The sequence below is a fragment of the Macaca mulatta genome, chromosome 17, assembly GCF_049350105.2.
Source record: "Macaca mulatta isolate MMU2019108-1 chromosome 17, T2T-MMU8v2.0, whole genome shotgun sequence".
Taxonomy (NCBI): domain Eukaryota; kingdom Metazoa; phylum Chordata; class Mammalia; order Primates; family Cercopithecidae; genus Macaca; species Macaca mulatta.
Genome location: NC_133422.1, coordinates 20364302 through 20378962, shown reverse-complemented (window position 1 = coordinate 20378962; position 14661 = coordinate 20364302). Strand labels below are relative to the sequence as shown.

Genomic DNA, 14661 nt, shown 5'->3' with positions numbered 1-14661 from the left:
CAATATGTTTCTGACCAGAGACATTATTTGTTAAGTGGGTCAGGATTCAGAAATGAAAATAAAAGTATATAGATTTCAAGCTAGAACTCTTGGTTACCAGATTTTTCAGGAGCAGTATATATAACGTCAGTCCTCTAATTATGCCACTGGTCCCTTTATTTACATTTTGACATTGTTGACATTCTGTCAGTTTAAGTACAGTTCACTATACCTTTGTATAACTGGATTGATCCATATAAGAAGTTATCTAGATGTGAGAAAATCCAGGGAATGGTTTCAAATCTTTATTCAGGCCAAGTCAGAAGCTTCAAAAATTCAACGTAAATTGACATATTAGGACATTGAGTGTGCATGGAGTTCCAAGCAATAAATGTTGTTCCTTGGAAGATCCTATCTTGGAACAATTCTAAAGTTCAAATAGGAGGGGAGGCCAAGAATCTAAGATCCTCTTTTTCAGGCCTTTAGAGTGGCAGAAGTCAGAAAAGTAGGGTTTGTTTTGTTTTTTGTTTTTTTCCTTTTCGGTTAAATCAGATTTGCCTCAGAGCCCCAGGAAAAGATGCTAAACAAATTGACTGAGAGAACCTGTCTGCCTTGGACTGATCTTCAGCAGAAATTTGGGACTAGTTTCAGCTGATTTAGAATGGGGGTATGGGAGGAAGGCAGAAAATTATATGGATATTTGTAGCATTTTTCTGTTTATACTGTCATGAATTTCTAGAACATGAATTATAATAAAATCTAGCAGCCCTTTCAAAGCCAATACAAACTACTATTTGATTACTTTTATTAGCAAACTTCAGTCTTACATTTTTCTATTCCAGAATATAAATGTGGAGGTTTTGCTCAATTGATCTTGAAGTAAGGTAACATTACCTAGAATCAAGGCAGACTTCGATGATTCAGTCTTCTTTGTATAGACAATTTAAAATGTTTGACCTTGTGAAAATATTCTCTTAAATCTTCAGTTGATTTGCGAGGAGTGCAAAGATGACCTTTAAATTTTTAATTGGCTGCTGCTACATCTTTTAACTGTTTTTAAAGGAGTATATCTTGAGTACCCTTATCCGAAATGCCTGGGACCAGGAATATTTTGGATTTTGAACTGTTTCAGATTTTAAATCGTTGCATTATACTTACCCAGCACATCATCCCACATCCAAAAATCTGAGATCCAAAATGCTCCAGTGAGCATTTCCTTTGAGCGTCATATTGGCACTCAAAAAGTTTCATATTTTGGAATGTTTTGGATTTCAGATTTTCAGATTTGGAATGCTTAGTGGGTGCTTATTTAACTCTTACTGTCTGTATTCTTCCCTTAATGTTTTATATTTCCTTAGGCCCTGTGGGTTACACGTGATGACTGGGTGTCTAGTTGGGAGTGTGTGGTTCCTCCCATTGGTTGCTAGGCTGTTTGTTGTTTGCATTTGTGTTGATAGGAGACCTATAATGGCCACAGCTGATTCCATGGAATTTTTTAGCACCTGTATTCAAAATATTCTTTTCAGACTGTGAGAATAAAACCAAAACAAAAACTCTTCCTTTGTTTTGTTTTTTTTTTTTTTTTGAGGCGGAGTCTCACTCTGTTGCCCAGGCTGGAGTGCAGTGGCGCGATCTCGGCTCACTGCAAGCTCCGCCTCCCGGGTTCCCGCCATTCTCCTGCCTCAGCCTCCCGAGTAGCTGGGACTACAGGCGCCGCCACCACGCCCGGCTAATTTTTTTGTATTTTTAGTGGAGACGGGGTTTCATTGTGTTAGCCAGGATGGTCTCGATCTCCTGACCTCGTGATCCGCCCGTCTCGGCCTCCCAAAGTGCTGGGATTACAGGCTTGAGCCACCGCGCCCGGCCCAAACTCTTCCTTTGAAAGATACTAAATTGTAGATATTTTAGAGCAGGTTTTTGTTTTGTTTTGTTTTGTTGTTTTTTTGTTTTTGAGACAAAGTCTAGCTAGCTTTGTTGCCTAGGCTGGAGTGTAATGATACCATTGTAGCTCACTGTGTCCTTCTGCCAGGAGTCAAGCAATCCTCCCACCTCAGCCTTCCTTATAACTGGGACTACAGGCATGTCCAGCTAATTTTTTAATTTTTGTAGAAATGGGGTTTTACTTTGTTGCCCAAGTTGGTCTTGAACCAAGTCCAACCAAGCAATCCTACCACCTCGGCCTCCTGAAGTGCTGAGATTATAAGTGTGAGCCACTGCACCTGGCTTAGAATGGTTTTTTATTAGGACAAGTTCTGGTTTTGTTATTTCTTATATTTTTTTGTTTGAATTTTTGTAATTACCCAACCTTTTACTATGAAAAATTTCAAAGTATGGAAAAATTCAGCTAGTACTATGAACACGTATTTACTATCCACCTAAATTCACAAATTGATAGCATTTTGCATTATTTGTTTTCTGTTTATTTATACTCTTTTTTCTCTTTGCTATATCTTTCTTGATTTTTGATGACTTATTAATAAAATCAGAGGCTTTTAACTTTTTTCCCTGTGGTTGAGAGAAGATGGAATATATATGATTATATATATAATTAGATAAATTATTAATATAACAACAAGAGCTGACACTTATAGAGCAATCTTTGTATTTCATACACTTTACGTATAGTGAGGTATAGAATCCTCATAGCTCAGTGAAGAATAGATAATATCCCCGTTTTATAAATGTGGAAACTGAAGCAAGGAGAGACCAGGGAACTTGGTCACATCTAGTAGATGGTGAGATAGTATTTTAATGTAAGTTGTTTAGCTGCAAGCAGTGAAGTTAATGACTTGCTACACTGCCTACTGATTTACATAAATCACAGGAATTGTCAGTTATTTACAGTAAAGCAGCAACATCTTAATTTTGTCCTTCACTCATTTATTTTTATTTCATGTGATTGCATGCATCTATGACACCTGAGTAGATCCTCAACAAAAGCTAAATGTTGTATGGTCTGTGTTAGTTTCAGAAATTTTGGTAAATTGTAAATTACCAATATTTTTCCAGTTGTTTACAAGCAGCTTAGGAGATTTTTTAAAAGTAGTCAGCTATAACAGAATCTGTATTACATAATATAACCAGACAGTTTAATCATTAACTAAGAAAAAAGTAATTTTAAAATTCTGTGGTTAGCAAATACTTCATAATATTTTATTTAATCTCTGAATTTGTATTATTGAAAATTGTTTTAGAATTTGTTCCAATAAGCCAATATATTTGCATTGTAGATAGTATAGATAAGTATATGTATTTTGTGACGGATGGCAGTCAGATGTCTAAAAGAAAAGGACTTTTTTTTTTTTGAAACTGAGTCTTGCTGTGTAACCCAGGCTGGAGTGCAGTGGCGCGATCTTGCTCACTGCCACCTTCGCCTCCCAGGTCCCAGTTCAAGCAATACTCCTGCTTCAGCCTCTCGAGTAGCTGGGATTATAGGCACGCGCCACCATGCCCAGCTAATGTTTGTATTTTTAGTAGAGATGGGGTTTCATCATGTTAGCCAGGCTGGTCTTGAACTCCGGACCTCGTGATCCACCCACCTTGGACTCCCAAAGTGCTGGAATTACAGGCGTGAGCCACCACGCCCGGCCAAGAAAATGACATCTTTTTCTAATTTAAACAGAAGCATCGAAGTCCTAGTGGTAGCCCTGATTAGCAATATGGAAAATTTCCAAGTACATTATTGCTTGTGTCATACCTTAGAGAAGGAAAGAAGAATGAGAGAGGCGTATATTGAAGAGTTGTAACTGCCTGTTGTTTAAGGATAGAATAGTAAATACTCATCTTTAGTACTTACTAAAGATGAAGTTGCTCAGGACTTAAGTGGCGGCAGTCTGTTGTAATGGTTCGGCGGCACATCGGCTCTGCAGTCAGATGGCCTCTCTTCTTCTCTAATTGGTCACCTTATTCAAGCTGTTACAACCTGTTTGTGCATCAGTGTTTTCATACGTAAGATGAGGATAATAATATTTGTAGGGTGACAAGGTTATACATATCATAAGGTTATGCATATTGATGTAATCTGTGTGCTATATATGCCAAATATCTATGCGTATGTTATGTAAACTCTTGTCATGGGAAGCCCTTGGGACTTTTTTATTTAAAATGGTATCTGGGCTCGGCATGGTGGCTCACGCCCAGAATCCCAGCACTTTGGGAGGCCGAGGTGGGTGGATCATGAGGTCAGGAATTTAAGACCAGCCTGGCCAATGTGGTGAAACCCTGTCCCTACTAAAAATACAAAAAAAGTAGCTGGGCATGGTGGCGGGTGCCTGTAATCCCAGCTACTCGGGAGGCTGAGGCAGAGAATTGCTTGAATCTGGGAGGTGGAGGTTGCAGTGAGCTGAGATCGCACCATTGCACTCCAGCCTGGGCGACAGAGCGAGACTCCATCTCAAAAACAAACAAACAAACAAACAAAAAACGGTATCTGGCTATAGCGTCAGGTACTATACCCAGACTCCCATCTCACCCCAGATTTCCCTGAATCAAATGGGCAAGAGAGCTTGGGTGGCCATCTAAGTTTGGTAATCCGTATCCTGTGTGAATGGACGGCTCTAGTCATCCTGTGCCTTGATTCCCACTTCTTTTGAACCTGTGCTGAATTGCTCTGGGTCTTTGTTTCATCTTTCCACCAAGCCAACTTGTTTTTCTCCTCCACTATTTTATTTCTCATATGTGGGAAACAGACTGCATAACTAACTTTCAAAATGTAGCTTTAATAATCTAGTGGTAATATGTAACGCTTGGTTTATGGAGACTAATCTAGCTGTTAGTTGTTTGAAATAGCAAGTATCTTTCATTAAATAACTTTACAGAATTCAGAGAAACAGTTGACATCCAGATGCTGAGATTTTTCAACGACATTTGTTTTATACTGTATTAATAACCATAACTATAAATTTTAGAGCGGTGAACTTTTTAAATTAGATTGGCTCATAATATCATTTATGTAACTTTCTCTTCAATGAATGGGATTAACAACCTACACAAACTAGATTTTTCATTAAAGGATTTTATGTTAAACTGTAGCGTTATGACCAAAATTTGTGAAAATTTGAACGTGGAAAACTGCTAAAACATGCTTCTATGTATTTTTCCAAAGCTTAGCCATATTTTCTCTGCCAGTCCAAGAGCCCTGACAGGTTAATTATAATCATGGCTTGTTTCATCTAAATATGACATGAAATGTGAGCTATTAAAATTCTAAGAATTCTGTCATATGGTTAAGACTGAGGTAGGTTTTTTGTTTAGGTTAATTAAGCACTTCCCCCTTTATATATAAAAACAGGTTGAGTACAATTATATGAATTTTTGTAATTATTGTGGATGAGCATGTTGATAACATTATCTCTCAAGTATTAAAATAGCAGGCCGGGCTCAGTGGCTCATGCCTATAAGCCCAGCACTTTGAGACGCCAAGGCGGGTGGGTCACCTGAGGTCAGGACTTTGAGACCAGCCTGACCAACACAGAAAACCTGGTCTCAATTAAAAATACAAAAATTAGCCGGACGTGGTAGTACATGACTATAATCCCAGCTACTCGGGAGGCTGACAGGAGAATGGCTTGAACCCAGGAGTTGGAGGTTACAGTGAACCAAGATCACACCACTGTACTCTAGCCTGGGCAACAAGAGTGAAACTCCATCTCAAAAAAAATAGCAGGAATGAATCAAACAGATTTGCTTTTAAATTCCTAATTTTAAGAAGCTCAAGCAAACTTCTTGCTAAGCATTTTTTTTTTTTTTTAAAGACAGAGTCTCGCTCTGTTGCCCCGGCTGGAGTCAGTGGCGCGAACTCCGCTCACTGCAAGCTCCGCCTCCCGGGTTCACGCCATTCTCCTGCCTCAGCCTCCCAAGTAGCTGGGACTACAGGCGCCCGCCACCATGCCCGGCTAGTTTTTTGTATTTTTAGTAGAGATGGAGTTTCACCATGTAGCCAGGATGGTCTCGAGCTCCTGACCTCGTGATCCACCGGCCTCGGCCTCCCAAAGTGCTGGGATTACAGGCGTGAGCCAACACACCCAGCCCTTGCTAAGCATTTTAACATCCTCCTCCTTCCCCAACAAAATTAGCTCCTCATTTGTGTTAATGTGACCCTATGTACAGACCTTTCTTCCGTAGCACTCAGCAGCTGGTATCATAGTTAATGGCCTGAGAGTTTTGTGTTAGGCATCTCTGTATGTAGTGTTTAATACAAAGTCTGGCATGATGTTGGTCATGCCGTGTTGAAAATATGGGAAGTAGCATTTTGAAACATACAACTGGTATTTTGTAAAATGACTTCTCAAGTATTAAAGTGTTAAATGATGTAGAATATGCTAATTGTCTCACTTTAATTTCATCATCTCAATAGGACTATACAGGCTCCAACCCAAGTTCCAGTGGTTGTGTCTCCTAGGAATCAGCAGTTGCATACAGTAACACTCCAAACAGTGCCACTCACAACAGTTATAGCCAGCACAGATCCATCGGCAGGTACTGGATCTCAGAAGTTTATTTTGCAAGCCATTCCATCATCACAGCCCATGACAGTACTGAAAGAAAATGTCATGCTACAGTCACAAAAGGCAGGCTCTCCTCCTTCAATTGTCTTGGGCCCTGCCCAGGTTCAGCAGGTCCTTACTAGCAATGTTCAGACCATTTGCAATGGAACCGTCAGTGTGGCTTCCTCTCCATCCTTCAATGCTACTGCACCTGTGGTGACCTTTTCTCCTCGCAGTTCACAGCTGGTTGCTCACCCACCTGGCACTGTAATCACTTCAGTTATCAAAACTCAAGAAACAAAAACTCTTACACAGGAAGTAGAGAAAAAGGAATCTGAAGATCATTTGAAAGAGAACACTGAGAAAACGGAGCAGCAGCCACAGCCTTATGTGATGGTAGTGTCCAGTTCCAATGGATTTACTTCTCAGGTAGCTATGAAACAAAACGAACTGCTGGAACCCAACTCTTTTTAGTTAATATACCAAAGCTTATGGATGATTGTTTGTTAATTGAACATTTTCAATTATATGCAAACTGATTGATTCTAAGATAAAGTCTAAGGAGGTTTCTAATTTTGTAATTGTTAAAGATAGAGTTAATTTTGATTTTGTTAGATGAGGGAGGAAAACTCAACTGTTTCTCTTTGTTATCTAAATGTTTCAGAATTCAGTCGTGAAGGAACAGGCATTTTACACTATGAAGACATGCTTTTGAGATTCTTTTTTCAGTTGCTATATCATAAGCATTTTTAAAGTTCCTTTTCTAATTTTACATTGTATTAGATTTTCTGATTCTTTTGTAAATACAGAACTTAAATAGAAGGCAACAGGAAATTTATATAGGAACTATTTTCATTCCACTTGTATAAGTTAAGTCTTGACTCTTTCAAATGCAAAAAACCTATTTTATGCTTTGTTAAAATTATGGTGTCACTTAGATTGACTTTAGCTGGCTGTACTATATAATATAGAACTATGAATATGTAAAATAACATGAAAAATTGGAGGTGCTGGTAGTGTGGCTGACCCTGTTTCAGAAACAGGATAGTGTAAAAGCATCAGCCTAAGAATGGCACTCCCACTAACTCGCTATGTAATCTTGACCTCTTTGGGCTTTAGTTCTTCTCATAAAAGGAAGAGATGTGTTGGACTAGACTAGATGATCACCACTGTCTCTTCTAGTTCTAATCTTTTTAATTCTAATACCTGTATTTTCAAGTTATGTCAATTAAATCATTATCAGGTTATTTCCTAATGTAAGAATAGCTGAAATGTTGCAGAGAAATAAGTGACCCAACAAAATTTATTCATCTGTGATGGGTAAGATTTGCCATAAATTCTTCCTAAATAATTTGTTTACTAACTCTTTAGGCCACTGTGCTTTGCAGTCCATTAGTAAACCTGTGTTGCTAAGTGCTAAACAGAATACTGCTATTTTGAGAGAGTCAAGACTCTTTCTTAAGGGCCAAGAAAGCAACTTGAGCCTTGGGCTAATCTGGCTGAGTAGTCAGTTATAAAAGCGTAATTGCTTTATATTTTGGATCATTTTTTATTGGGGGTGGACTTGGGGGGTTGCATACAAAGATAACATATATATCCAAGTTTCTGAAATGAAATGTTTTTAGATTACTTTTCAACTGTAAATAATGTACATTTAATGTCACAAAAAAATTGTCTTCTGCAAATTTTCTAGTATAACAGAAATTTTTGTAGATGAAATCATTATGTTTAGAGGTCTAATGTTATGTTTTCATATTACAGAGTGAATTTGTATTTAAACAAAAATTTAAATTTTGGAATCCTCTAAACAATTTTGTATCTTTAATTGGTTTATTATTAAATAAATCATATAAAAATTCTCAGTGTTTCTGTTTTCAGGCAAAAGTTTCTTAAAGAATAAGTGTACAAAGAATATTGCTAGAACATTAGCATTACTTAATGTTTATAAATAAACAAACTCCAGTAGTCAGAATTGTAGGATATCATCCTTTCACTTTTCCTTTATAGCAGGCCAAATGGCAGTTTCTAAACATCACACAATGGATTACCAAGTTGTAAAAATTAGACAACAATAAAATATTCCCAGCAAAAATATTAAACACACTTTTGTTTCGTTTTGTTTTGTTTTTGAGACACAGTCTCAGCTCTGTCGCCCAGGCTGGAGAATAGTGGCATGATCTCGGCTCACTGCAACCTCCACCTCCCAGGTTCTAGCTATTTTCCTGCCTTAGCCTCTCAAGTAGCTGGGATTACAGGTGCCCACCACCACATCCAGCTAATTTTTTGTATTTTTAGTAGATACGGGGTTTCACCATGTTGGCCAGGCTGGTCTTGAACTGATCTCAGGTGATCTGCTCGCCTTGGCCTCCCAAAGTGCTGGGATTGTAGGTGTAAGCCACCACGCCCCACCTAAACACACTTTTGAAAATAAGTTTTCTAGTTAGAAACTAGGTCAGTTAATAGTTAAACTTGGAAAACATCGAAAAATTTTCTTATGAAAATTAAAGTCTCTGTAATCCAATAAGAAGTAACTTTCACTTATTCATTTTTTCATGTTTGTGAATGTTCTTCCAAAATGTGATTTTAAAGGCCGTGTAATATTATATTAGTACACCAAAATCCAGTTAAATAAAACCTTTTTAACTAGATAAGTTAGTTTTATAGTTTTTCACCACATAGTGAATATCAGTGTCTTAGTTTGTCGTCTTCGTTGCTGCTATAACATAATACCTGGGACTGGGTAATTTATAATGAACAGAAATTTATTTGCCCACAGTTCTGGAGTCTGGGAAGTCCAATATTCATGCACCAGCAGGTTTGGCAGTTCTCATTCCAAACAGTGCCTGAACACCGTGCTCTCTGGAGGGAAAGAAGGCTTCATCTTCAAATGGCAAAGAGAAAAGCAAAGAGCCCACTTCCACTTCCAGAAGACTTTTATTTATTTATTTATTTATTTTTTGAGACAGAGTTTTGCTCTTGATGCCCAGGCTGGGGTGCAATGGCGTGATCTCGGCTCACCTCAACTTCCGTCTCCCGGTTTCAAGTGATTCTCCTACCTCAGCCTCCCAAGTAGCTGCGATTACAGGCATGCACCACCACACCCAGCTAATTTTCTATTTTTAGTCGAGGCAGGGGTTTCTCCATGTTGGTCAGTCTGGTCTCGAACTCACAACCTCAGGTGATCTGCCCACCTCGGCCTCCCAAAGTGCTGGGATTACAGGCGTGAGCCTTTTTATGAAGGCATTAAACCCATCCATGAAGGTGGAGCCCTCCTGGTCTAATCACTGCTTAAAGGCTCCACCTCCCAATACCTTTACTTTGGCAATTAAATTTCAACATGAGTTTTGGAGGGAACAAACATTCCAGCCATAGCAGACAGTACATAATGATTTTTTGAAAATTAAGGATCTTGCACTATTTTTGAGTCAGTTATCCATAAAGGAGATACCAGATAAACTCTCTTTATTTATAATAGTAACACCATTTAAATTGTGTATTTTTTTTAAGTTTAAAAGGTATAGTATAAGAATTTTTAGAGACACTATTATTTAAGGTTATTGGAATAGTGTACAATTACCATGAACACTGAAATTTTAAAGATGGGAAAAGAAGCCCAGATGTGGTGGCTGTTGCCTGTCATCTCAGCACTTTGGGAGGCCAAGGTGGGAGGATCACTTGAGCCCAGGAGTTTTAAGACCAGCATGGGCAACATAGTGAGATATCATCTCTACAAAAATTCAAAAAATTAGCCAGGTGCAGTGATGCACTCCTGTGGTCCCAGCTACTTGGGAGGCCAAGGTAGGAGGATCACTTGAGGCAGGGAGATGGAGGCTGTAGTGAGCCATGATCATGCCACTGCACTCCAGCTTAGGTGACAGAGGGAGACCCTGTGTTCAAAAAAAAAAAGGAGAAGAAAGTCATGTAGTAAGAACCTTAAAACTTCAAAAGCTTAGTCTTTTGGTTTGAACTAAGTATCAGCTACTAAGGAACCTGTGTTTCCCCCATTAGAATGTCTTATGTATCCATATATTCCTTTTTTGTATCTATAGCTACCATCCTAGTTGTAGTCTTTTCTATGTTATTCTTGCCACAGTTTATTCACTTAATATATGAGTGTGTATTTTGTGGCAGGCAGTATTCTCTGTGCTGGAGATAGGTCAGTGAACAAGAGCCTCCCAAGTGACTTCCTGCTTGTGAACTCTTAGTTTGTCAACATGAACTGTTTTTATTCACACTTCTAACACAAAAGCTTGGGATTTTTTCACACCCACTCCCAGTTCTGATAGCAACTGGGTGTCTTTGTCCTACAATTCAGTTCAATTCTGACCCTAACCACTTGGAGTTAGCACAGACCCCACAGGTTAAGGGGCTTAGTCTCTCAAAACCGCCCCTCCTTCCGATGCCCATTGCAAGTCCCAGGTTTCCACTTGTACTTCTGACCAGCTGGCTATAAATCAGTGGTTCCCATGACCCCCACCTGCTTAGGTTGGATAATTTACTAAAAGAGCACACAAAACTCAGGGAGCCAATTTACTGGTTTACATTGATGTCAGTTTATTATAAAAAATAACAACTCATGAACAGCCAAATGAAAGATACATAAAGCAATGAATGGGAGGAAGTGAACAGAGCTGCTCTCCCATCTCATGGTGTGCCACCTACCCAGCACCTCAGAGTGTTTACCAACCTAGATGTTCTCCAGACACCAACATTTTAAGAAATGAAGCTTTTATTACATAGGCATGCCTGATTAAATCACTGGCCATTGGTGATTGAACTCAATTGCTACACCCTTTCCCCTCCCAGGGGATGGGACTGAAAGTTCCAACTCTAATTACATGGTTGGTTCCTCTGGAAATCATTTCCCATCCTGAAACTATCTGGGGACCCATGAAGTGTCCACCTTATTAGCATAAACTCAGGTATGGTTGAAAGGGGCTTGTTACGAATAACAAAATATGCTCGTATCCCTTCTAAATGCCAAGGGTTTCAGAAGCTAGGGTGTCAGGAACTAGGGATAAAAGCCAAATAAGATGTTTTTATTGTATCACAATCATGCACCTACTTACGGAATAGTCTTTCTAAAATATCCCTTGGCAGTTTGGGCAACATAGTGAGACCCCATCTCCAGAAAAAGTAAAAATATTCACAGTGCATGGTGGCAAGAGCCTGTAGTCCCAGCTCTTCAGGAGGCTGAAGTGGGAGATCTCTTGAGCCTGGGAGGCTGAGGCTGTAGTGAGCTGTGATTACAGCACTGCACTCCAGCCTGGGTAACATGAGACCCTGTCTCAAAAAAATCAAATAAAAATATACCTCGGGAATGCATAATGTTCATGTATGGAAACCCTCAATACCTTTCTAGTTGTAGGATAAAGTCCAAAATCCTTAGCTTAACATTCAAATTCCTCCATCAAACTGGGTTCTTAGGCCAACTATTTCAGTGTTACCCTTTTTTTTTTTTTTCCTTTGAGACAGTGTCTCACTCTGTCACTAAGTCTGGAGTGCAGTGGCACAATCTTGGCTTACTGCAATCACCGCCTCCTGGGGCTCAAGCGATCCTCAGCCTCCTGAGTAGCTGGGACCACAGGTGCGTACAGTGCCAGGCTAATTTTTCTTGTATTTTTGTAGAAAGGGTTTTTTGCCATGTTGCCTAGGCTGGTCTCCAACTCCTGGGCTCAAGGGATCCCCCCCCCCTTAGCCTCCCAAAGTGCTGAGATTACAGGAGTGAGCCCTTGTACCCTGCCGATGTTTTCCTTAAAATGCAAATTTTTGGTTCCACTCCATACTTACTGAATTTGCATCTCATGGGAAAGCTGTACAATTTGCATTTTTTGTTTTTTTCTGAGACAGTCTCGTTCTGTCACCCAGGCTGGAGTGCAGTGGCACAATCTCGGCTCACTGCAACCTCTGCCTCCCAGGTTCAAGCAATTTTCCTGTCTCAGCCTCCCAAGTAGCTGGGACTACAGGTGCCTGCCACCATGCCCTGCTGATTTTTGTATTTTTAGTAGAGACGGGGTTTCACCATATTAGTCAGGCTGGTCTCGAACTCCTGACCTCAGGTGATCCACCCGCCTCGACCTCCCAAAGTGCTGCGATTACAGGTGTGAGTCACCGTGCCCAGCACAGTTTGCATTTTTAACTAGTATTGTATATTCCTTGCTACACAGAGTAGCCCTAAATTAGCAGCAACATCATCTGGAAACATTTTAGAAATACAGAACTCCAGGCCCTGCTCCAGACCTAATGAATCAGAATAATATAGACATTCAAGTTTGAAAAGTACTAGGTAATCTTAATGTACTCTTGGAAGTTTAAGAACCACTGATCTAGCCCCAACGTATTCTTTTAAGCTTATCCCTTGATGTTGCTCTACATTTATTCATTCAACCAACACCTATTGGGTAGGGTATCAAGCATGGCTTTACATAGTCATGGAACTCGTTGTACAAAGTTGAAAAAGTATGATGTCCACGCTCCAGAGACACACTGGGATTAATGAATGAAGCGGCAAACTGCTGCGCGTGACCAGCCAGTGGCTCTCACCATCCACTTAGAATAAAGGGATCAATATTTTGGGCACACCCATAACCCATTCATGGTACATTAGCTAGGGAGCTCTCCCTTATGTGCTAGTATTTCTTAAGATTTCATTCTTGGCTCTCTTCCCACTGCACATGCTTCTTTGACAATCTCATCCACTTCTATTGGCTCAGTCACTATATTATGTCTTGACTCTCTCTAGCCCTAACAAAACCTAGTCACCAACTCCTGAACAGGACATGGCTGTCTGTGCTAGGCCTCTCCACGCCAAATCATTGACTCGACATTGTTTATTAAGGAAGGACCTGGGATACTACTGTCACTGTCCTTAACCTATAAACTTACTGCCTTCTTCACTTTCCATTTATGCTGTAACCCTCTGTAGTATTGCGTTTGCCTCATTACCCTGAAATCATTGTTACAGAGGTCACTAAGAGTAACCAATCTCTATATTGCCGAATTCCATGATCCTTCCATTCGTGGACCTCTCCAGCAATTGATAACCTTTTGTAACCCACATTTCCTTTAAACTCTCTATTGCCTTCAGTTTTGCCCAATCTGAAGTGCTCACCTCCCCTATCGTTCTGCTTCTGTAATATTTCCCCATTTTACCATGTGAATAATAATTTCCTAATGTTCCCCTTGGGTTGTTCCAGAAACTTTTTCAAAGATTGGAGTTCCCCCAAGTTTTATCGAAAGGTCACTGTTCTTATGTTCTGTTTTCACCTTATCCCTTTCCAATCTGTTCTCCCCAGTGCAATAGGAGCGTCAATTTAATTATGTCAGTCCTTCAGTGGTTCTTTCATCTCAGACGGAGTTGAGGCCCTGTGTGGTCTCACCTTTTCTTTATCTCACCAGCCTGATCATCAAGTTCTACTCTCCAAGACATCACATCGATTAGAATAAGGATGCTTTCAATTGCAAGAAACAAACAGAAAAACCCAACTCAAAATTATTAAATAATACAAAACAAAAAGTCTGCAGTTTAGAGGCTTCTGGGTTGGTTAATTCAGGAGCTCAGTGGTGACATTGAGGTACCAGGTTTCTCCATCCTTCTGCTTTCACTTTCCTTGGGATATTGGTTTGGTCTTCCAGGATGGCTCTTGCTAAAGGTAGCTGCAGTAGTTTATTCTGTATTTCTGTTTTTCAATAAGGAGACCTTTCCTGGAAGCCCTGAGCAGACATCTCACACATGGCTCATTGACTACATGAGTCATATACCCCTTCCTAAACCATACTGCTGGCCAGCCATGTGGGATTACCACAAATCACTTAGTCATGTGCTGGAGAATCAAAATTGGCGCTCCACAGCAAGGAAGAAGGGAAGAATGAGTATCCTACTGTTATGTAAGTCCATCTTCCTACACATACACTAAAACATGCTCATGTTTATATGAAAAATGTATTTGTTTCCCAAAGAGAATCAGCCAGAGTGTCATCCGGATACTCTTATCCAGCTTCATGTCTAAGATCTCTGGTATGATATGCAGCCTTCTTTGTCAACTGGTGGCTGTGGCTCCCTGGTGTTGTCCTCAACAGCCACATCTAATATGAGCCCTGGGAAGAATGCTCTTATCTTAAGGCTGCTCCCCTTGCCCTTGCCCTTGCCCTTGCCCTTCCCCTTCCTTCTTTCTTTATTATTTTTTGAGACAGAGTT

At 39.9% G+C, this 14661-nt stretch overlaps 1 protein-coding gene across 5 annotated transcripts in view; it reads left to right on the top strand.

The window, feature by feature from the left end:
• ELF1 (E74 like ETS transcription factor 1) overlaps window positions 1–8320 on the top strand; it is a 114327-nt gene extending 106007 nt beyond the window's left edge. For 4 of the 5 annotated variants that reach the window (XM_077973578.1, XM_077973577.1, XM_015120889.3 and 1 more), the window contains exon 9: window positions 6335–8320. In XM_077973578.1, coding sequence (XP_077829704.1) covers window positions 6335–6938 — 604 coding nt within the window. In that variant the 3' untranslated portion in view covers window positions 6939–8320. 5 annotated transcript variants of the gene reach the window in all.
• Window positions 8321–14661: the final 6341 nt, after the last annotated feature.